Consider the following 25,465-nt stretch of genomic DNA (forward strand, 5'->3'; position numbering starts at 1 on the left):
CTTCCTTTCTCTTCGCCGGGAGCTCACTAAGTGAACTCTCTTCGTTGCCGCTCCGCAGCATGAACGGCAGCAGCGCGACGGGCTCGCAACGCAGCAGCAGCTCGGGAAGATCTCGCCTTGCCAATAACCAGCCAACACATGATGTCACGTTACGCTCTCCGATGCGTATCGTACGACTGCAAACGTCCCACCACCTGCAGGGGCACTTGTATCGATGTTGCCTTCTCGAACTTTCCATTGCGTCCCATCATCGATGACCCCTTGGCAACATACTTTACTGATCATAAAGCAATCATCTTTAAAGGGAAACGAGTCCCCAAGCTCATCGAGGGATGCCCTTCTTGTACTTTGTAAAAGAACATCTCTTGTGTATATGTAATGCATATAGTTCAACCATCATAAAGCAATCATCTTTAAAGGGAAACCAGTCCCCGAACTCATCGAGGGACGCCCTTCTTGAACTTGGTAAAAACAACATCTCTTGTGTATATATAATGTTTATAGTTCATCCAAATGTATATATACTTCATCAAAATGTATATAGTGCATCCAACCGCAAATTAAAAAAACATTGTGGATGTAATGTATGTATAACAACGTTGTCACGTCTATATATGATGGTAGAGGAATGTGCACGGAGCATTCGCAGTTTACCCGATCATCTCTGAGCAAGCTCCTCTAACATCATTCACTTCGTGGATATGGCGGTGAATTTTTTTTACAGTGACCTGGGCAAACATTTTCGACGTTTCGCTTAACTCGAAATACCGCTTATCTCGAAATTTTCCCTGGATTTGACGGCTTCGAGTTAACGAGAGATTACTGTAACAGGAATAAATTAGTGCATTATGACATTATTTTTGTTCCAATAGAATATTGAGTGCCTCGAAATAACGTTGTATTGATTTGACGTATTTGCGGATAGTTCTTGATAGGTGGTGCATGTGAAAGGGATCAAGGTGTTTCTGAATATGTTGAACGAAAGGTTATAGCTCACTTACCATGGTAAATCACTGAACACTAAATTATATAGTGCCCTTAATATTTAAATGAGGTGCCTAATTAGTGCACTCTGACCTCTCATAACTAAATGTAAGCTGTTGTTATCTGTCACAAAAGTGGATATGTTTGATCAAGCAATATTTCATTCACAGGCACTTTTTCTTCCTTCTAATAAAATGATATTGTAGTTTATCACTAGCCATCAATACATAAGCATTTTTGCAACTTTGGTGAATGCGTATTCTTTTTCAAGTGCAATATTACAGCCAATTCTAACCATTGATGTGTGAAAATCAGAAAGGCCATGATACGTGCCCTGCCGAAAAGCTGTCGGAGAAGATGGCATAATAAGTGAAACCTCGCTAATACGTACCCGCTTTAAACGTACTAACGGTTAAAATGTAGTTGCGGTGAATCACTGACCGAGTCTCATAGAGCCTAATGCATTTGCTGACTGCTTAAGCCGTAGTGGTTCGTCCTATGCCCACCGGTCAATGCGTACCCTGTGTACCGCGATAACTTTTTGTGCCATAAAAGTTTACCGAGACGCTGAACTTGCCGACGCCAGAATGTGCCGCCAAAGATATTCCGTCTTCTCGAAAAGTGCGGACATCAGCCAATCGTGCAGTACTATAGCGCGATTTGAAGGTTACTGCTCGAGCGTTGACCAAGAACGACAACAGCGCAACGGCCCAGAATCCTCTTTCGAGGAGAGGGAGGTATCAGGCAAGCTTCATTCACTCTTCTTGCTGTTCCTTAGGCTGCGGTCACTTTTTCTTTCCCTTCTGGGAAGAGGCAGTGATGGTATCACGCGCAACGTATTCTTCGGTATTACCAGGAATTAGACGCTCCAAAGCTGCTTCTTTGATATCGTCAACGAAGATAAGAGCCAATCACATCTATGCTTGATCGCAACGAATGGAAAGCTGAAAATGGAGAGAAAGGGTGGCAAGTTCGTTGTGAGGGTGACTGTTGTAGCATGAAATGGCCAACAAGGGAGAGAAGAATGTGAAACCTTGATTCTGACTGTTCCGAAACGGGCCGCCACGGCTCTGGGATGCTGGCCGGTCAACGCTCCCACGATAACCTTGTGGCGGCCAGGCACGGCCCGACCGTCATCCCTCTGTGAAAAATACTTTTTTTTTCTCACTTCAATAAGGTTGTTTCTCTCTCTCTCTTCAAATCGCGCTAGACTACGATTCCGAGTGCGATTGTGGCGATGCCTTTGCGGGTAGGCATGGGGAAAGAAGGAAGGCGCGATGACTGCCGTAGACGAACGCACCAGTATAGCTCATTGCTGACTGTCTTATCGCAACAAGTATCTTCAGCTATCTGCTCAGGCACGCGTGTGGTGTAGCGCTACTTTAAGCCTACTGCACGCTTTGAATAGGCGACAACCTGAATGCGCTGGGCCGCTGAGTGCTGTCGCCTCTGTGCGGCGGTGTTCAAGCCCGCACACCGCTTCGTAGAAACAAAAGCGGCTCGCTGTTGCGGAGTGGAGCATTGCGGGATGCGGGTGCCAAGAAACACCCCTGCATTGACGCTATTACGCTAAACGCACGCGTACAGTACAGCAAGCGTAGCGCTGTTGTAACCATGCTGCACGCTTTGCTAGGTGACAACCCTAATGCGGCTTCGTCTGCTGCTGGCCGCGAGATCGACCTATAGGTGGCAGCACCGTCGCTGCGTTAGTGTGATCCGTGAAAACACAGATTGCGCTCGTCCGTGTCTTCTGCGTCCTTGTCTATAGTTTGCGCGCATCCATTTTTTTCCATGCAAGTATGAACCAACTCGCCCAGCAGCAAGTTTTACTGAACCACAAGATGTGTATTGTGGGGAAGCATTAGTGACAAGGCAAGCATGGTACATACAGTTTCTGCGACTGACAAGTGCCAAAACGTCATTCCTTGCTAGTTTTCATGAAGTGAATTAATATTACTACTACTTTTTAAAAGTAATAGTAATGCAATGTCATTACTTTTGGCCAGCTATAATTTGTAATGATTTTAATGAAATTTAAAGAATTCCAGCAAAATAATTAGGAATGTACGTTAATTACTTCTTAGGAGTAATTTTGCCATCTCTGGCGTAGAGTTACTCTAAATGTTCTCAATGGGAAACATGTACAGTAACTCTAGATGCATGCGAGCGACAGCGGCACCACTTGGTGCCCGACACATGCTGGCAAATTTAGACTTTGCATTATGAATGGCATGCTGAAGAACCTTGCGCAGTGCAATTGACATGAAACACTTTTTTTTGCGAAATATCAAACTATTGTACGTCTGAATCTTCATTTGCGTGAAGACGTCTCATGGCTTTGGATTGTAAGAGCCCATAAATTATTATGCATGAAGACGCCGTCCACAGTGCGCAGTGCCTAAAATGATACATAATGGCTCGGCGAAAAATCCTTCATTATCACCAGTTCCTCATCAAGAGCGATGAGCTTCCAGGCAAGATGCCAAAACATCAATAACGGAAATCACACGCACATGCTTTGGTCATAGGCCGATTAAAATGAGCAAAAGCGTACCAACGGAAACAGCGGGTTGCGCGGCAATGTAAAAAGGCTGTGTATATTTGGTGCCAAACCAAGAATATTTTAGGCCAGAAACATTCCAGTGCTGTTTAAGACGGCGAAATGTAATTTTGGCGTAGTTGGCGAAGATGTACTTCAGTGGGCGCAGTAAGGCGCAGAGAGGTAGAATTGTAGCAAAATGGTGCAAATGGCACAGTGAGACCACCACTGCTTTAACCAACCTGGAGAGGAAGGCAGTTTCAGGATGGTATACCCCATAGGCGTGCGGCAGGGTTCTCCTTCAGGGGGGGAGGGGAAGGTTCATCGCGGCACCCCCCCTCCTCCCCATTAAGTCAATGCATGGGGCAGACTTTGCGCCTCCTCTTCTTAAGTGACAAGGGGGGCGGCCGTCCCCCTGCCCCCCCCCCCCTTCTGCGCACGCCTATGGGATACCTTACAATTAATCACTGCCGTGTGATTAACCAGGTAAATGAGAAATCTGCTGAGTACAACAAAACTGTGTAGCTTTAATAGACCATGAAAAGGCATCCAACTCAGTAGAGATACCACCTGCTTTGGTGTTTTGTAGGCATTGCGCCACAAAGGAGTACTTGAAGCATATGCGAATACCTTAGCCAACATCGACAAAGATTTCACAGCTACCTTGCTTCTCCACAAGAAAAGACAAAGAATTGCAGTCGAGAAAGGGGTCATGCAAGGAAATATGATCTCTCGTTAAGGAGGGACGTGGGGATCAAATTGCAAAAATAGCCAAAAAAAAAAATCAATTTTTGTAAAACACTCGTTTTGACATCTGTGGTCTCTTATTTACGCAGTATCTAAACGATTACACTGAAAACACACACTAAGTGCCTCTAAAAAAAATAATTTTGTAAGTCAGGTCGGTAAAAAAGAAGCCCAAAATCGCGCTAAAACGGCGCAATTCACGCCGTCATATCTCGTCTTCCCTGCCACCGAGCACCGCCATCTTGGCATCGTTTCAAAGCTCAAAGTTCCGCCTTTCCGCTCCCGCCCTTCTCGCTTACGACCACCGCATAGAAAAATGGCAAACAACAAAATAATCAGAGGGCATTCTCACGAACCTTGCAATGTACGCGGCGCTCTTATTGGCGGAGCGTGAGACACCGTTGAGAGGTGTTTTTCTATTGGTTAATGCCACGGCGACGGCCACTGTGTCTACGAGCGGAATGCTCGTTGCTTGATCACTCCACGGCCGTAAACACGTGAATCGCCGCTGTTCGAAAGGTGACGCGTGTACGAGAGGCAAGTGCAAGCCTCTTTAGTTTCTTACAGAGGAAGGCGGGGGACGGTATCACATGGATCGGGCGAGCCAGTGATTAGATTAGGGCGTACCGACTGGGTTGTCGGCACGTCGTGTCATCGCTTGCCGGGGCGGTAATAAAGCGACAGCGATGTAAACCATAGCGCTTTATCATCAAAACGCTTACTACTTATCAGATGACGCGCGAGTGGCGCTTTATCGGTTTTACTTCGGAGACGATCTGCCGACGCTTGCTGTCGCGCCGCTCCGCTGAGACCCGAGCTTCATGCGCGCGCATTCCTGGTCCCGTTTCGATAAAACGGCCGCGTAATGTCCCCACTAGCAGAAGAGCATTCTGGTTTCAGTTATTATTTATTTGGTTTGAATACATAGAAAACACGAAGACACAGAGGAAATAGGGAGGGAACAGGCTGACAACTGCCACCTAAAGGGGCACAACGCCTGCCTGCTCATTTGGGATAGGGGAAACATTGGGGAAAGGAAGATAGGGGGGAAAGAGAAAGGAAAGAAAATAGGTAAGAAAAAAAAACAAATAACACAGACGTAAACACGAATAAGTGGTCACAAGGAAAAATGTCTATACGCGCGAGGCCAAATCGGTATTTTTTAAGAAAGTAAGTAGGGCTCGATGGGCCTGGTCACGCCGAGCAGCACAACCCCTCGGGAACAGGCAATCATCAAGGTTCGTACACTTTAGACCAATAAGTCCATATTCCTTGATGAGCAGTGCTCGCTGCATAACAAATGCGGGACACTCAAAAATTATGTGTTCTAGTGTCTCACAGGAGTCACACGACGTACATGATGGACTGTCTACACGACCTTGTCGGTATAAGCGCTCACGCACTAATACAGAGCCAACTCTTAGCTTATATAAGAGGGCTCTGTCACAACGAGGCAATCCACGGCCACGAATACGGGGAGGGAACAACCCGCGGCTTGCTACACGTTGGTCAGGGTGCTGCTTTGAAAGATGTCGGCGGATCAACAGACGAGCGTTGTCTATCAGGCATGAAATTTCGTGGCAGTCGCACTCGTTGTGGGCACAACTTGAAGCAACGTGATCGGCCTCTTCATTCCCAGCAATACCCACATGCGAAGGTATCCACTGGCAAATGAGGGACACCCCACTAGAAATAATATTTGTGGCAGATTTTACAATGCTGCATGTAATTGGACCGTCGTAGTCTTTTCTCAACAGTCTGCTAAGGGCAGCACGAGAGTCTGTGAGTATGACAACCTTTGGTGCTCCTAATTCTTCTCGAACGTATTTCAGAGCAACATCAATCGCTGATAGTTCCGCAGTTGTTGATGAAGATGGATGCGGTATGCGAAACACCCGTCTGATGTTAGTCGAAGGGCAATAGAAAGCTGCAGAGCCACCTTGGCCGTCGCTGCGTACAGATGCGTCTGTAAATACATGGAGATAGTCATCAAACTTTTCAAATAGGTGCGACTGGGCCAACTGAAATAGTGCCGAAACAGGCTGGTCAGACTTTTTATGTATTCCGGGAATGGATAGATAAATGGGGAAGGTGCACTGGTTGTACTCTTTCGGGGTTGTGAAGGTAGTGGAATCTTCTGAACTGCCGGCAATCGTAGTAAACAATGCCGCCATTTTCCCCATGTGAGATCCCGGGCGTTGAGTGAGGCGATTAATAAGTGCTTTACCGTCTGTTGCTCGGTGCAAACGCTCGATATGGTGCAGCGCTCTCTGGTCTGCCTGTAGCCTCAGGGGCAACTGGTGTGCTTCGGTGAGTAGAGGAACAGTTTGCGCCTCGCGAGGTAAACCAAGTATGATTCGGAGGGCAACACGGTGGTCCCGTTCCAATTGAGACATCAAAGTAGGTGGCACGTTCAAGACTGGCAAAGCGTACATCAAGCCAGAGAGCACAGCTGACTGATACACCTGTAGGGCTGTCGTCTGATCGCAGCCAGCGCCCCTAGTTAGAAAAGTTAATAATGTGAGAAAAATGCGTCTGCGGTATAGTTCGGTGTGAAGTCGCCGTCAGCTTCGGACTGCCGAGAAGGCGTCGGCTTTGCTGCGCGGGTGCTGTTTATCGTACAAGAAAATTAATTTTTAGGCGTTAGTAGTTGACAGGGGGGATCGCAAAGCTTCATCAAACTAATAAACCACTATTTAGGCCGCCTGACGACACATTCCGCGGCCGCAAAAGCAGCGATACAGTCCAACATGGCCAATGTTTACATGCAGCCTGGTGCACTTGCACTCCAGGGGGTTGCACAAAAGCGCATGCGGTAAATGATAGAGGGTAATAAACTCCCTAAATCAGGCCAAATTAAGAAGCTAGCAGAGGCCCGAAAGATTGCCTCCTGTCAAGGACACCAATTATTACTGTCCTGGCACACTTTAGCATAGGGTCAACTGCAGCCAAAACTTTGTTGTCCATTTTCTCAAGTGTGTTTTCTGCCTGCCACTTCGCTTGTGGCAAGCATAGCACAACTACGGGTGGATCTATTTTTATGCTGTTTATTTTATTATAATCCATAGACTGCACAGTACTTCAACACAGTCTTGGAATTGTCGTTTAGGCTTTCATTCTTTTCTTATTTTATAATTACTGCATGGCACGATTACCTGAGACACACGCATTTGCATGTAATCTTCAGCAGAAAATTCTTAGGGTAGTAAAAAAAATATAAAAGTGTCTTTAAATACAAACAGTATGTGAGCAAAGATACAAAGTAGTTTCAGCCTCCTAGCATGTTTCATCACTGTGCCAGGCTTTCCAAGAGCAAGGAACTTGTGAATTTTTATAAAATGAGAACTATCAAAGATATCTTTATGAAAATTGAAATTTGTCTTTTCAAAATGATTTGTAGTGCGCGTGCCACATTTCAAAAACCTAGGCCACAAAACTAAAAAGTTACAAACGATCCCCGCCTCCAACTTTAAATGACTATACTGGGAAAAATACGAATACAGATTAGCGGAGAATATCTCAGAAACCTACGGTTTGCAGATGTCATTGTGCTCTTCAGCAATGATGGCGACAATTGCAAAAGATGACTGAAGACCTATCCTGAGAAAATGTTGAAGGAGGGTTGAACATAAATATGCAGAAGACAGGGATATGTTTTTGGGCCTGGCAAAAGAATGGGAGTTCACAGTTGGCAACCAGTACCTTGAACCTGTGCAAGAGTATGTACTATAATATATCTAAGTTTATTACTAACAGGGGAGCCTACACATGAAAAAGGAATTAACCAAAGAATAAGGATGGGTTTGAGCACATGTGGCAAACATTCCCAAATCCCAACAGGCAATTTAGCACTGTCCCCAAGGAGAAAAGTGTACAACAATTGCATACTGCCAGTACTGCAGAAAAAACTTGGCGATTTCACTGTTGTACGCGTATTTCGATACATGGACGACTATCTGGTGCTTTTCCAGGCGGAGGACAACTCCACTGAAGCTCGCTCAAGGCAGCTTGTTCATCTATTTGAGGCAACACTCCACGGCCTAACCCTGACTATGGAGCTGCTAACTGGACAACGTTTGAGGTTCCTGGATTTAGAACTCGCATTCACAAGGGAACACGTCTGTTGGGCCTACTCTCCCCACTCTAAGAAGGCCTAGCTCCCGTTTACCTCTGGCCACTCCAAGCTAGTCAAGCGGGGCATCGCGGTATGAGCATTGAGGAACGCATTGCAGCGATCTTGCCACCACAAGATCCAGCACAGCTTTGTTACCCAGACAGAGAGGTTGAATGCTGCCAGGTTTCCCTCTCCCATGTTATGTGAACTGGCGACAATGCTTTTGTGCAAGAAACGCACCGATGTTGCAGAAAAGGACAAAGGACAGGCGTCACACCCAAAGACAGCGGTGATCCCTTATCTTCACGGCGTCTTACATCGCATTAAAAAGAACGCGGGACGCGTAGGTGTTCGTGTTGTCTTCAGCGCACCAAACAAGCTCGGAACCATGTGCCGCCAAGTAAATTCTAGTGAACACGGGACGCCGACCTGCACCAAGAAACACGTGACGTCCTTCGTCAAATGCTGAACGAACGCCGTGTACGAGATTCCCCTGACGTGCGGACTGGTGTACGTCGGTCAAACCGGGCGGTGCCTCAACAAACGTCTAAGGGAAGATAAGGGTACGTTAAAGAGTGGCACGAGAAGTAACTTGGCACTTCATTGCATCAAGCAGTGCGCGACAGCCCACTGCGCACCTGAGTTGGAGAAGACGCGAGTACTTAAAAGATATAGAAGAAAACGAGCATGAGTTACTTGAAGCGTATGTCATCAACAAGTTGGGGAGCAGATGCATCAGCAAGCTGTCTCTTGACCTATTTTCATGTGAAATAGACTATCTCGACAATTAGTGCGGTAGGCCGTTTTATCTGGCTTTACTATGTGGCAGTCTTATCGGTAACACGTGGTGTTTTTCATGTCTTTATATTTGCAATCGACGTAAAATAAAGCTCAGATGCGAGTGCGCCTCTTTCCTGTCATCATCTTTCTTACCAATTCGTACGCGGCACTACACCCAAAACCTGCAAAGAAAATAAGCAGTTCTTGTAATATGCCAACTTTTATCATTACAATTTTTGGTTTAAGGAAGAAAACAATTTTTGAAGTTCCCCATTAACAGCTATCTTCCCATTTGCTCATACAGCAGCTTCGTCATTGAAGTTGCCCATTGCCATCAATGGGAAACTTCAAAAAAATTTTTTCTTCCTTAAAAGAAAAATTGTAACGATAAAATTTGCCATATAAGTGGAACTATTTATTTGCTTCGTATTGAAGTATAAAGCTGATTTTTACTCGGAGCACCACATGGTGTAAATTGAGCCTCAACGTGGCCCAAAATGAAGATTTCCACAAATTTGTGATTTTTCATCCTAAGATCAATCAACTTCAGTGGTCTCAAAATATTTTTACCACAACATAATACCTTCTGTAGAGTAAGTATTGATTACTGGGTTATTCATACATAGCGCGGTATTACAAGGGAAAAAATGCAAACACAGAACAGTTTGACAAAATTTGTGGGGGCATATATAGCAGAAAAATTGCAGTAGTACAATAGACTGAAACATCTTACGAAGACGCTTTTGCTTAAAGGGGTACTTACACAAAAATTTTGGCCTCGCGTTTTTTTGCTGCAATGTGTTGCTGGGGGCCTGTTAGTCATAACATGGCACACCGTTTGCTGCACTGCACGACAGATAATTAATTACAGGTTCCTCATTACTGACCAGTGTCAGTTTCGGTTTGAGAGAGCTCCAAGAAACTACAAGCCGTTGGGTGCAACTATGACCACCTAGCATGTGCAACACTCGACCCCGTCAGCACACAAAACTGTGATGCACTTCCGCACGGTCCACATCAAGAACTCCTTTCGAACAGGAAATGGGAAAGCAGAGTCGCCAAACACAAAAATTTCAATGCGTGCGTCGCAACCATGGACTTGCGAGCAACCGCCAAAAAGTAGACTGCTGGCGCAAGCACGGCAAAAGAGAAATGGCGACTATGACGTCATCATAACTTGTTGTACCGGTTGCAGTATGGTGACGTCGGGGAAGTAGGTGGGGTCACCGTCGAGTAACTTTCAAGGGTGTCAATGCCGTGAGGTGCGGCGTATAGCACTGGATCACGCACGCGAACTTCAACATTCGTATCAAATACCTTTTAAGCCATATTTGCTGTTGATATTTTGCAGATGATACATGCATGTGTGGAATCGATCCCACAGGCTATCTCACCCATGAAATTTTGTGCCAGTACCCCTTAATATGTAAACCAAATTTGGCATTGAAACAAGAAACGGTACTCTCAAAAATAATTTTTGAACAAATGTCACTCAGACGACATTCTGCAAAATTCGGAAGGCTCCGACGTGACGAAACATTTTTTTCTCTCCGAAATATTCTAGCAAGTTACTGTTTTCAATGCAAGAAATCAGCAAAATTATTTCCGGTCATATTTGACACGGTTGCCAAAATGGCTGGGACGTCTGGCATGGAATGACCCTGTTGAAATTAGGGGAAAGAAATGGACCTGGACCGGCCATGCAATGCGTAGGACAGACAACTGATGGTCAGGTATTTATAGAAACGCAGTGGATACTAAGGGAAGGAAAAAGAAGCTAAGGATGGTGGCGAGTTTGGTGAGGTGATGAAATTAAGAAGTTCACAGGCATAAAACGGAATCGGCTGGCACAGGGCAGGGTGAATTGGAGGTCAGTGGGAGAGGCCCTCGTCCTGCAGTGGACAGGTCAAGGACGATGATGGTTACTATTCTCACCAAGGACAATGGCAAATTCCTGAAGGAACCCAATGACCCACCTTCTTATTGCGAGGGAAGAACTTCAGGCGTGACTTTTCACGGGCTACGAAAGTGGGAAACCGTTCAATGAGGGCCACTGCATTGGGTGTCTTGACGCCAAAGCTCTTTAGCACCGTGGCCAGGGCAGAAGCCAGTGCAGACTTATAGTCCGATGGATTCTCAGCGTCTTCTTTCCTGCAAAAGTACGACCGGCATTCAACGTATCGGCTGGATACCACAATATAAGGTCTTCTTAAAGCAAAGATTATGTCATTAGGTGCACATACTATACAATTACACCAGAACTTAGGTAAGTACAGTGGTCTACGAAAAGCAACAAATGCCGACTATGCGATTAGTTTTACAAAACACGCGTCCCTTGGTGTTCTTTTCTTCACTTTCTTTTTCCATCTTAGCCTCAAAGGTTTAGCACATCACCAGATAACAAATTGGGATTTACTACTTTAAAACAAAAAGATTGCAGATGAGTTAATAGGCAACAGTGAACGTGGCACGTGTCTAGGCAGACGTGGTCACAAATGGAGCAAGTAAAGGAGACAGACTCACCCCAGTGTTTCGAGTTCCGTGAGAAGCAGGGACTCGACTATGTGCAGCTCGGCGTTCTTGTCCCTCAGCGAGTCGTCCAGCGTCACGTCATTTGGCATGTACAGCCCCGACAGCCCTGTGGCAAACACAGACAGTGGGGTACACAAGTATCCCTCAACCTGACCCCCTACGGGATGTCAGACTGCATTGTACAGTTGCCCATCCCACTTCAAGATGAAAGAAATGGGCAAAGAATGAAGTAGATGGCACTACCACCGGTCCCACCCAGCTTCGTCTTGTGCCCTTTGATCAGTTTTCTGCCAATACACATCATCCGCTCCAAGCTGCGTACAATGAACACTTGTGTAATGGATTAATCAATGCAATAAAGTAAATCTAAAATTGTAGAGGAAACAGCACGTAAAGACATACAACAAAGTTCAGGGACACACAACAGTGCTTTTCATCTGAAGTCTTTGTGCACTGTTCCCTTTGCAAGTATGTACTGAGTAGCCAAAGCCCTCACTGTGTTAAATCTAAAAATGTTTACAACAGCAACTAACCTGTACACGTTTCAAATTTTGTGTCAGATGTAACTCTATCATACTGAGGTTCAAAGTTATTACCTCGTGCATTAAAAAAAACCATCAAATGCAAGGCTTCTGCAATGATTTTCTACATAGACATAATAAATAGAGCTGTGCAAATAGCAAAATTTTGGGTGCAAAGCGAATTCGAATATTGAGGTGTGAGTGCGAATCGAATCGAATATTTTTCGAATATTTCTCAAATATTTCTAGTATATTGTTCGAATACTTCGAAGCGAAATTGCAGAAAAAAAAAAGTTAGAGAGGATTCCTAATCATATTCTTATGAGATAGCAACATGAAAGTGTTTCTTTTCGCTAGGTTGATTAAGCACTGGCGGGGTGATGTTTCATAGTTGTCTTATCAAGAATCAGGCAATGTAGAGGCCGAATCCTATTTATGTACATGATTTAGTGCAACAAAAGTGTTGCCGACAACACTTTACACGTGATAGGCAAAGATGCCATTTCCTCGGCTTCTCCTCCTCTTTCAACTGCTGTGGAAGGCCAACTGATGTGGCGGACAAGGGTGTGCTCCCTTCAAGTCCGGAGTTCCAAATCTGCCTCGTAGGCGTCGATATATGAGAACATCTTAAATTTTGGATGCTAAAAAGCTTCGGTGTCCGATTTTCAGACTTTCTGCCCAAATTTCAGGCCCAAAAGAGCATTAATTGAGCCCCCAACTCTGCCACATCTTTCATCTCCATGTTGGAACCAGCGTTTTCTTGAGTTCATACATTTGCGACCGTAGCGGGGCTTGAAAGGCAGCTTTGCCGCAATACCGGGGTGTGATGAGGTGAAGCATATTGAAAATCTAGGGCCCACTTCCAATCGGACGTTGACTGTGTCTTGGCAAAGTTCGACCGTAACGGAGCTTGAAAGGCAGCTTTGCCGCAATACCGGGGTGTAATGAGGTGAAGCATATTAAAAATCTAGGGTCCACTTCCAATCGGACATTGACTGTGTCTTGGCAAATTTCTACTATAACGGAGCTTGAAAGGCAGCTTTGCCGCAATACGAGAGTGTAATGAGGTGAAGCATATTGAAAATCTGAAGGGGTCACTTCAATCGGATGTTGACTGTACTTGTTTTTGGGAAGTTCGAATAGTTCGAATAGTCAAATTCCAGTGTGAATCGAATCGAATAACAAACACTATTCGAAAAATATTCGAAATTTCGAATATTCGCACATACCTAATAATAAACCTTCATTATAATGAGCTTCAATATCATGGAATTCTGAATATCACAAATTATTTGTTTTTAATAACTTCATCTTTATAGGCCACCATGCACTTAATATAGCAAAGCATTTATAATGAAATATTGAAAAAGTCCACCATCAAAACAGGATAAAAAGAGGCACCTAACACAGGAAAAGCACTGATTTGCAACTAATATTTATTGTGAACAGCTTCTCTACATACATACACAGCAGAGCAAGAGTACGCAAGAACATTACGCATCCCATCCACAAATGCGTCATATCGCCAAGCATGCAGAAAACAACATCCTTTCTAAAAAAATTGGCCGCGTATCTGCGTGCTTCGCTGCAAATGTCGTGTAAAGACGATAGAAGAGGCGCTGTGTGAGATATGGACGCCATCTGGCAATACGTCGGGAAACATGAGTGCTGTGTTGCGTGCTGGTAGTCCCGGCGCAGCAGCAGGCGAAGACCGGCGGTGACCAACGCGACCGGCGGGGACGCCAGCCAGCCCGAAAACGCGGTTTGGCGCGAAGCGCTGAAGCAGAGAAACGTCCGCACTCAACGAGTACTCTCCACACACTCTTTTATTTACACGTCGCCTGGGTAAAACAGGAACGCCAGAGCGGCGCCCACAACCGGCAGCCTGAAGGCCGCCCACAACGCTGCTTTTTCATTTTTTAAATATTTTTTTTCACCTTCTTGGCCTTCTCAAAACTTAAGTTTTTCAACACCAACCCATGGCATTCGTACAGTGCAATACAGAACCGAAACCGAAACACAACCATGAGCTCGTGCGAAGGGCACGGAGGAAGGCAAATTTCAGCGCAGTCGCATTTTCAGCTTTGTTGAAACAGCGCTCACTAGACGACGACGAAGTAAAAGAAGGCACAGGACAGGCAGCGCCTGTCCTGTGCCTTCTTTTACTTCGTCGTCGTCTTGTGAGCGCTGTTTCAACAAAGATGAACGCATACCAACTCGCTCAAACTTCCATTCTTATGCATTTTCAGCGCAGCTTAAGAAACTAGGGTCCTTAAAATTACGTATGTATGCATTTTCTATTAAAGGAACACGCCACCTAATACTTACCTAGTGATGTTGCACCTCAGATATGCATGATATTTACTTTTTGATCGACAACGTTCACAAGTATGAACAGCCGTACCAGTTCAAGACGGCTGGCCCTTGGGCAAGTGGTTCAACTTTGGCCGAGTGGCTGAATCGAGGGACGTGCCGACAAACAGAAAGACAGACAGACAGAAAGACAGACCAAAATTTCTGCGTTTAAGTTCCCCAAGAAAGACTATCGTCTTTAAAACTGCTTTTCTTTGCCATACAAAACAAATGTATTGCTAACACAACCACTCTCTTTTTTTCTAATGTGATATGCTCCCTTAATTTCTCTGGCCAGTGCACTCCCACTCCTGACCAGAACTCGAATACCAGCCAGCAGTGGCAAAATGCATAGGTAAATAAAATAATACAATAATATCCGGGATTTTACGTGCAAAATCCACAATATGATGATGCACACCTTAGTGGAGGGCTCTGGAAATTTCAACCATCTGGTGTTCTTTAACGTGCACTGACACATTGAAGAGTACAGGGGCCTCCAGCATTTCGCCTCCATCAAAATGTGAGTGCCACCGCTGGGATCGAACCCGTAACTTTCAGGTCAGCAGCTGGGCACTGTAACTATTGTACCACTGAGGGGGAAGGTAAATAAAATGAAGCTTTACACTTCAGACCATTTATAATGTAACTGCTTACAGTTCAGGACCGGTTCTGATGCAGCTTTCTCTGACCCTCGTTTACCCTCCCATAGAACTTCATGTGTACGCATACTCTTTATTGTGCAGTCCCCCCCGAGATGAAAGGGCAGTTAAATGTGGCTGCTGGAAAATTCTGGTGGATCAGGCAGGGGAGAGAGTAGCCACAGCCATGGTGTTACAAAGGAGGAGGGGACACAAAGCGAACACACGAGAAACGGGGGAAGGAAAAAAAGAAGAAAGCGAGTTGGGGGGGGGGGGGGGCAGCAGCATGACACAGGCACGTGCTGCGAGGAGGGGGAGCGATTTCCTAGGCAAAGGAGAAGCCTTTGCTCTCTTTGCTCCAGCCGCTTGTCGTATCAAGCTCCACTCCAAATGAATGCCTGCACCCGCATGAAGTGCGAGTTATCGCTGTTTGGCTATTCGGTTTTTCTGTCGGGAAAATAGTTGCGTCGTCATAGAGCGCAGGTATCGCGTGTGCGACCTTGATTCTCCTGCAAGCTACGATGCTTCAAGACACAATTGAGCTTTTGCCTATGCCACCAGCAGGTGGACTTACAAGCTTGGAAGACTTTTTCAGGATGGTTGCCGCAGCTGTTCTCCCAACTGCGAACCGAAACTTTGTTTGACACGTGCTGCCTGCTGTTTAGTTCGGGAGTCGGATATCTTCAATGCCTGGTATCACTGTTGTCTTGGACAAGCTTCCCGTGACGGCATGCCAAGCTGCAATCCGCACACTAGGCCTAACGAGCGCTAGCTGCCTCGTTGGCAGTGGCTGCGGATGATCAAAGTTGGGGGTTGGTGCCGAGTCAATGAAATGTTTTGCAGCTGTTGCATTTACAGGGTGTGACTTCAATCTTCAATGGAAACAAGGGCGTGCATTTGCAACACTAGAGTGGTGGTTCATGGTCGCCACTGTTCTCGACATCGTGCACGCGCCCGGAAAATCGAAAGTGTGTGGAATATTAATTGCCGTTCCGACATATAGCTTTTGCGCAGTGTGGTACCGCAGCAAAGTCCACATAAACGGGGTGGTCCTAAAAGTTAGTCAGCAGCTTTCCGCTATGCCACTCTTTTTTTTTGTTGTTGTTGTTGCTGTTTCCGCATTCATTATGTTGGCACCACAGGTCCGCAAATGCAAACCTTTCAACATTGTAAAATTTACACCCAAATCGCATGCCTTGATAGTCGGAATCGTGCGTCTGCCTGTTGGCCATATTTTGCACACGTTGTGGGGATGATATCACCCCCTGTAAAATCATTTGCGCCTCATGGTGCTTGCGCGTCTCGCAGATTAGCTGCAGTTAGCATTAACAGCCACTGAGCGAGAGGTGGCGCTGTGATCACGTGGTGGCACCGCCCTGTCGGCGAGGATAGACTGGCATAGAGAAAACAATAGCGAGACTCTTTAGGGTTTGGTTGCATGCGTGGATGGACGTCTCTCGTGGTGGGTCCATGGGGGACGATACTGCAGCTCGTTTCCCACGGACCCCTCGCAGTGTCGAACATCGGCGACGCCGCATTCGCGGTACATTGTGCGTGTTATGTTTTCTGTGTATTGTATTGGCATTGTATAAGGTTACTTAGTGTGTTAGTAGTTATGTATTAGATTCAGCTGGTGAGCTCGTCGTATGTAAAAGGCGGTTAATAAATATATACGTGTACATGGCTGTTGCCCGACAGCGTGAACTGTGTCCGTGTGTCCCGAGAGCGGCACTCTCTTTTCAGACCCCACAACGTACAGCCTTTCAAAAATGTTGCTTTGGTTCAGTGCAGCACCGCTTATAGTGCAAATATCCGTGACTCCGGCAACTTACATTATAAGCGGTCTATGCTATATTCATAACAAATGGCTTGTGTTCTCATCCTTGATGACTGATGCATCAACCAGTTTGACTAATATAAACATTTCCACAAGTGAGAAATTTCACAACGCCTGCAGCGCATGTGACGTAAGGCATGGCATGCATCTTTATACAAGTTTGTTTCCTTGGTAGCTCTGAAATGCATGGGCATAAGTTTACACTGTGCACACGAAATAGTATGCACACTGTACTTCTTGGCCACGTTTTAAAAACTGTGGCACCCTGTGCCCATAAGGCACCACTTCATGCCTTTTTATTCCAAGAACAGGCTCAGGCTGTGTGTAATATATGCAGGAAAGTTGTTTGCAATAAAGATTAGTTGCGTGTTGGTGCTTGTCTTGTGTTTGGTGTCTTTTCTTGTCCCATTTTGAAGCAGCACTTTCAGGTATAACACTATAATAAATATGAGTGAACTAGCCTAGCAGTGAATTTTGAAAACGAGGCACATTTATCCGTGTTGTCACAGAGGAAGACCAAGGCAATATAATGGAAATTCTGCTGGTGCCAGTGGTCAAGTGGTTGAGTTATGCACAGTTTTTTCAAACAAATTTTTCAAATCCCACACCACACAACAAAGTAGCCATTGAAGCAAAGCAGCATCTTTTTCGTGAGCAGTTGGGGCAAAAGGGTGCACATGAATGCTCTATTCGCCTTCAAAGTGGGGGAGACAAGGAGCATGCGTGCAAGTGCCCGAGCGTGTTGTAATGCCCATTGCACGCTCTTAAACCAGTGCAGCTCCATATTTCATGCTGCCCATGCTGCGCATCATCACCTCATTTGGTGTTCTTATTGTCTGTGTGTCAAATTTTCATGTGCACAGTCACCACTCATAGACTACTTCGGCACATAAACCAATGTAAGCTCATCCGTAACTTTCATTTGGCAGCAGCAGATACAACTAATGCAACGCTGACCTACACGCACTTCTTTGCACCTGTATTGTCCCCTTCTACACTTCCAAGCTTGTGCTGCCTGTTCAACGCATCACTTAGGGATGGTAAGCGCCAACAGCCCCTTGATGATTCAAGAGCACGCTAGCAATGCGAGGGAAGTGCCAGAGTCTGATTGGAGGCAGCATTCATTTAAGCCGACCGTGCACCTGGGCTGTGCCCAGCAAACTACACCGGTCCAGTTTTCAAAACCAACATTCTGGCTCAGTCGAACAACGATCACACAAACAGCGTATATTCGCCCTCTCCTTGCTCTCAGTGAGGAGGAAGGGACTGGGTCGACACTCTCGTTAGGCAAAGCCAGCAGCGTTGACTGTTACTGCCAACCCGGTATCCCACTTCAAACACTGTTTCCGCTTTTTGGACTCTGGGGCCACATGGCCTGGACTGAGGCACCCTACCGCCCGACCGTCCTCCTTTGAGACTCAACTGTGGCGGCTCGCTTCCCTGAAACCAACTCTCCACGCAACGGTTGAGGGAATGTCACCACAGCTTTCAAGTCACTTCTCCCAACAACCCCCTGTGGCACCGGCGCCACAGAACCACTGTAATCAAACAGCTCAAAAACAGCAAGCAGCAGCCTGCTCACACATTCTGAGACTGACCACATCTTATCGTTTGCCCTGCGCCGGCCAGCGTACAATACACATGGATTATTTTTGAGCGTGAATTGCCTGCATGGTTTTGCCACACAAGGACCACTTCAACACATAAACCAGCGCAAGCTTGTCTGCAGCTTTCATTTGGCAGCAGCAGTTGCAGCTAATGGAATGCTGACTTACGCACACTTCTTTGCATCTGCAGGTCAGCTCTTAGTCCATTACCACTCCGAGTTATACTGCAACTGACACTGCCGGTGCTTTCACTGATTCTTGTTTGTGATGCCTAGTACTTGTGCTGCGTTGGCCAAGTAAAGGCTTGATCTCACAACAAGTTGGATGAGGTAGTTGAAAGGCTACTTGTGAACTTCCGAGACAAGCTTCGTTCTCCTGAACCAGATGCCGTGGCTGTGAAGCCTGAACTTGAAAGCTTTATTTCTGGCATAACCTCGCTGAATTCTGCGATCACTAAGTATAAGCAGAAAATTCAAGCTTTGTTTCAGTCAACAAAAATCTGAAACATGAGAATGAAATCCTGACTAAAATGGTTGCAGAAATTGAACAATATTTCAGGGCCAAGAGCCCAGAATTGAAGGGCACTTCTTATCCCAGTGTGACGATTGCACTTCAATTAATAAAACTATTGCCTCAAAGTCGATTGCCTGATTTCTAATGCCTACAGTGACGTCGTTCATTGAATGCTTACAAAAGCAGGGTCAAACAAAAGCATTACAGCTAGATTTTTGTTCTCATGCAAAGAAAAAAGAAAGAATTTGTAATCAAAGTGTGGAAGGCTCGGCTTAGCTCTCATAACCTCCAGCACTGTTTTCTTCAACGATCATCTTACCCTTGAGAACAAGGGGCTCTTTGCAAAGGCTCTGTTGCTCAAGATAAAGAAGCAATGTCAGCATCTCTGGACTGACAATCACCAAAATAAGGCCATGTTGGCAACGGAAGAAACTGACCGATGGTGCGGGTATTCCTGAACTCGACCAGCAGGCACTTGAGCTGCTCCATGGCCTTTTCTCGTGCCTTGAGGAAGATGTCCTTGAGCTCCTCTTCCTCCTGGCCCTGCTGCTCCTGGCTGGTCTGCAGAACTTTGTCTGCAAGGTGCACCACTGGTCCCTCACCTCCTCCATCGCCACACATGCCCCAACTGTGGCTCTCAGCACAGCCCATCTTCACAAAACAACCTCATCCTTACCTCGCATTTTCCTTATCGGTTTTGTGCCTTCAGTGCGCTTGATAAACAAAGTAAGGCAGCATTCACAAACCAATCTTGTAGTTATCTTTTATCCGCTCATTATTTTTGTGCCCTTATAACTGACCTAGAGAGTACAAAAACTTGAAAAACACATGAGAAACAAGTGCAGCCACAAAAGGCAGCTGTTTTCTGTGCCAGTTTAGTGCATCCAGAATTTGTCTGTACACTCAAATTCTGTTAATTTTTACCAAAACAGCATTAAAGAAATTGGTCATCTGGTGAGTAAAAAAAAAAAACGAAAAGCAGAAAGTATCATGGAAACAATATTAGAACTCACAGTGCAAAAACCAATCTCGCCTATGACATTTTAGGGAGAAAAACACAGCATGCATCCAACTCGGACATAAGAAAAGAGCAGATTTGAACAAATAGGAGCAGATGTGGGCAGATACGCAACTAGCCTGGTCATCCTGCTGTGAATCTTTGCCATGTCAGCATAATAAAATTGTTTAGTCTAACTCCTCAGTGTATTTAAAGTTTTTGGTTACAAGAGACGTGTTTCCTGGTCGCTTGAGTGTTTCTTGTAACAAGGTTTTACTGTGGTAGAAACTAGATTAGAGAAAAAAAGGCTGCCAGGAGAATAAAGTTCTTATTCTATGAATTGTGCCTCAGTCATTTTTGTCGGATTTTCGACATAAGGAAATGCCAAAGTTTTATTAAATTAAAACTTGAAAACATGTTACGTTCAGGGGCACTTAAAATTTAAAGCTTCGAACTTGAGGAGGGGGGTAAAATTGTGTTATCACGGTATAAATTTATTTTAATTTCCAAACAGTTACCTCTGGTTTTGCCGAGTTGTTACGGCCACTAACAGAAACGAATCTGTAAAAACCAAAGCTCATCATCACAGACGCTTAATAGTGCCAGTACATCCAGAAAGGCCCTGAACTCTTCCGCAGTGCCAGCACGATACCAAGCTTGTCCAAGATGCTAGTCCACCACGTTTATGACAGCTCATCCATTCAGTCCCTGCTTTTTCAGGCAAGACATTATATGCCTCACTTTGCACCTCACTTTGCTCATTATATACAGTGTTACATTAGCAGATTCTTGATTATCAGTTCTACACACCAACTGTCCCACATAAGGACAGGCCTTGCTTCTTTTAATGTCAGTTGACATGTAATACATATGCATGCAGTACATTTATGCACACTGAATAAGGCACCTTCCAATTAGGCCTGCAAGAATGCAGCCTTGTGATGCCAAAAGCCAGCCTGCACATAAGTTACTTCCAAACCAAGACTATACAGTTTAAGATTACCTAGAGGGAAAACTGGCACTGCAATGCTGTTGCATGGATGAGAATGTTGGGATGTGTCAGATTAACATTGGCCTCGTTCCCAAAGAGCTCAGATGCCTCGGAGGCACGTCTGGTTAAAAGTGTTCCTTGCGTCACAGTGGTGAATTCTGTACTAAAGCAGCACATAATGAGCTATTTCTTTCTTAGCATTACACAGAAAAAAGTTTTATTTAATTTTAAGAACTTCAGTTTTGATGTACAATTTTACATAATGTAAAATGTAGCGACCGGCCACTAGAGTTGCAAGACAGACGACAAGGTCAGCCTTCCCACCGAGACAGTTTGTCATCTGTTTGCTTACACCCTTTTGTTGTAAAATGCAAAAGGGGCGAGGGAGATCCATCTGTGAAGACTTTCTTCTAGAGGAGCTTTATTTGCGCAGTGGTACGCACATTGTAGGCCAAGCCTCACTCAGCGCCAGCTAACACAAGTCTCACAGACACGTATGCCGTCTTTCCCATGATGGCACAGGGCCTCTAAGGAAGCTTGCTTAGACGATGGTGCCAGATTTCCCTCTGGTATCATTGTGAGAAACCATGCCCAAGACAGAACAACACAAAATGATGCACAGCTACAGCAGACCATGCAAGTTGCCACCACTTCATTAAGAGCAAGTGCATCAAGGAAATATTTTCACTTCTAGGCAGGCCAACCAACATACCAATTTCCTTTAGTATGGTCTCGTCAATGTTCTCGATACCAAGAGGCTGCAAACAAAAGAAAAGTGGCACGAATCATTTTTTGCCTTCCTTGAGTCCCGTTCTTGCTCTGTCATTAAGCCACACAGTTGCTGCTATTAGGCTCGTGCTTCAGTAAGGTTAGGCCTGCCGAGTGAACATATTATAATTTGGTTGAACGTTTTTCAAGTTAAGGCAAGTTAAGATGCAATCCTCTACCAATGTGCTGTTAGGAAACGCTTTATATTTTCAGATTTCTGTGCACAACGAATGTGCACACTTCAGGAATGAAACCTTACTTCACAAAAGGAATATTTCAGCCCACCGCTGTTCTATTCCTCAAAGTCGTTGAACTTCTACCAATCTGTTTAAATGCACTGCAAATAAAAACCACGAAACAAGCAATTACTAAAAAAAAATGTCAGTCTCGTGATGTTACACTATTCTTACGCTATGGTAAACTCTTAGCTTGATGCAAGCTGACATCACATGGCAGTGCCAGTAGACAACAGTATTGCCATAGCAGCCAAGCATGGTACTAGAATTTTGTGCTTTGCACAGCTGGATAGCACATGCATACCTGCCAACCTAGGGACTTCTGAAATTGGGAGATTCTAGGGGTGGGGGGTGGGGCAGAAAATGGGCATAAAAAATATTTTTCAGGTGACGCCTGCGATCGGTCAACAAAATTGTCCTTATCTCAAATGGTTACTTCCAAGGGTCCCTGCAACACTCTTTGGACATATGTAAATTCAACGCAGATCAGTAGTCGAGGCTCTTGTGAACATGTGAGACAAACATAGCACTGCATGGCACATAGAATTTGCACTTTCATTACGCAGACATCCGAAAACGGATCGCTCTCCTCTCAGCAAACTGAAACGGACACGGCCAATGGCTGATTTCATGATCGTGAACGCATCCTTGGTAAAGTTTATATTAGAAGTTTCGAGTTCAATAAACAACAAATATAAATTCATCTCACTTTGGAAACACCAAAGTAGGCCCTCTTAGTACCTCCCATCTCGATCAATGGTCGTGCGCTTATTTTGTTTCTTCCTATGTTCACATGAGGCTGCACGCGGCTTAGGAAGGCCCGTGCTATTTTGAACTCTGCGGACCCGAGTGGGTTGCTTGCCTCGCACTGAACACGCTGCCACAGTACTTACCGATCCATATCGTCAATTCCATATTCACCGGCACGCTGGCCAGTGCACGCTTCCTCTTTTATGTGCCTCGCAAGCTAGATGCCTTGGCAGATATCGCTTGGTGCTTAGCTAATTAAACTGCTTCAAAATGCACTATCTGGGTTTCGCTACTATCCGTCAGTCAACCTGACACTGTACAACGCTGACGGGCACCAGGTACCTGCAGAGCTGTAGTGCGACAGCGCCAGAAGTGCTTGTGTACTGTTTAGTTACCACGGGCACAATGGGGTGCCGCGGCGATGGTCATACTGTAGTTTGTTTGTTTTTCTCGAAATTGGGTTGAGGCAGTTTACCGAAAGATTTATGGCCGCTATCGTACAATCGTGAAGACAGGTCAGAAAGCAGGAGTCTCCTGGGCAAACCAAGAGAGTTGGCAGGTGTGCACGTGTGTACACCACCCTTCACGCCTCCAAGGAGCAAGGCGAATATGGATAACAGGTATTTCTACCTTCACACACAGTGAAACAAGCGTGTCTTTAAGCTGCAAATCAAACAAATCATGCACATATGCAGACTACTATGACTGCAAGCCCTTTGTGAAGTTGCTAATTTTGGTATGCTTTGGCGCAAGATCCTCATTTTTTTATTAGGATGGTGCACAGAGTGCTCTTCAGTGCACTTTGATACATTTGGTGCAAAAGTGGGAACGCTGTAACATCTATACCTTGAGGCACTTGCAAACAAAAGTTTTCCTTCACTATAACTAACATAGAATGCAATAACAACACTTTCAATTTCATTATTTCAGCAAAATTACCTTCTGAAATAACACAGGTAGAATAAAATTTTATATCTGATAATTCACTATATTGAGGTTTAGCTGTAATATCCATGTGGCCCTTCACTTGATCAGAACACATCTCTCTGTCCATGGTGTAAATTTCGCTTCGGTAACATTCTGCAGCTACAAAAAGAACCTCGATCATTACAGGTGATGACGTAGACTTGCATTTAAATGCTGTTGCAGTGGTGGTTCAGCCAGTTTAGGAGATGGAGCAATTTTTGGACCAAGGAAAAAAAAAGCTGTTTTGGAGCGGATTTGGAGCCGAAAAAAACTGTGTTGAGGAGCAGGTCTGGAGCTGAAAAAATGGTGTTTTGGAGCACATTTGGAAGAGACCAAATGGAGTTTGGGATCTCTTGCAGCAGTACAACAGTGAGTCTGCAACATTTTCGTGTATATTCCTATTAGTGAGCAAGCAAAAAATGCGACTAATGTAATGCCATATGTAATGTAATGTAATGTAATGTAATGCCATATACAAGATGGCAATAGTGACAAGGTGAGCATGGCACATACGGTTTCCGCGAGTGACAGGTGTCAAAATGTCAGCCGCTTCCAGTTTTCGAGAAGATGAGGGGAGGTGCCCGAACACACAACGCCCAGCCCACTATTCCCTCCCCCCACTGCCATCACCCCTTAAATCCACTGCTAGCAGGGGTTCTCAAATTGGGGTCCACAAAAGGAGTACTAGGTTTCTGTGAGTGCCAAGAGCTAATCTGACTACATACCATTTTTTGAATTTAGAGAAACAATCTTACGCTGGACATTGAATTTAACGAAGCCATTGCATGCCACAGCCACACTTACTTAGTTTGTGAGCTGCGAGAGAGCCACGCAGCACTGCTGCTCCATACATGTCAGGGTCTTTTAGCAGGGCCAGTTTACCATATGGCAAGTATGGAAATACCGTAACATTGTGGTCGGCATGTAGCTATTTTAATCTGCAAGACCTGTATTAGCCACTATAATCATCTCATTATGTCATCGTGCTCATTGGCAATTTGCGCAGCTAAAACCTTCTCGAATTGTGGTGCATTCAACACAGAATGGTAATACTGTAGCGTAAACAGTACACTATCACCATCACTGCTAAAACTCTCTATTGTGCGACATGTGAACACACGGTGGCCGCACTGCACAAGCTCACAAACACATGTAGTTTGTAACAAGTGGGCGTTAATCCGTTGGGTGCATGGAAGCAAAAAAGCGTAAAAGTTCTTGACAAGAATAAAGTCACAGTTTTCAATCATGCCGAGTTCTGAAATTCCCCGCAGACTCCATGTAACAAAATCCAGACACGCCATTGGCTAAAATTGTGGCCAAAATCCTGCTGATTGTAGCGTTGCCTGTACCACTGATGGAAGCGTCATTTTGCTTTTTGGAGCAGATTCTGGAGCAGAAAAAATGCTGCTTTGAAGCAGCAATCTGTGTTTTTGGAGCTGATGGTAAAATATTCTGTGCAACTCCTGGAGTTTAAAGCATCATTGAAGCATTTCATAAACATTAATATTTATTATTAAACATATTGCACATACAATAGTCAGTGCTAATTGCAAGAAACATAATTAAGCAGATGGATGGTCACTGAACACT

At 45.1% G+C, this 25,465-nt stretch overlaps 1 protein-coding gene across 1 annotated transcript in view; it reads right to left on the reverse strand.

Annotated features, from left to right (window-relative positions):
* LOC119393089 (rho guanine nucleotide exchange factor 11-like) overlaps positions 1 to 25,465 on the reverse strand; it is a 180,554-nt gene that overhangs the window by 112,165 nt on the left and 42,924 nt on the right. Inside the window, exons 8-11 of the mRNA XM_037659911.2 lie at positions 21,868 to 21,913; positions 19,605 to 19,742; positions 11,688 to 11,802; positions 11,141 to 11,315 (exon numbers count right to left, since the gene is read on the reverse strand). Of these exons, the coding sequence (XP_037515839.2) occupies positions 11,141 to 11,315; positions 11,688 to 11,802; positions 19,605 to 19,742; positions 21,868 to 21,913 (474 nt within the window). The remainder of the gene's footprint in view (positions 1 to 11,140; positions 11,316 to 11,687; positions 11,803 to 19,604; positions 19,743 to 21,867; positions 21,914 to 25,465) is intronic.

Source organism: Rhipicephalus sanguineus, chromosome 5 (genome assembly GCF_013339695.2).
Source record: "Rhipicephalus sanguineus isolate Rsan-2018 chromosome 5, BIME_Rsan_1.4, whole genome shotgun sequence".
Taxonomy (NCBI): Eukaryota; Metazoa; Arthropoda; class Arachnida; order Ixodida; family Ixodidae; genus Rhipicephalus; species Rhipicephalus sanguineus.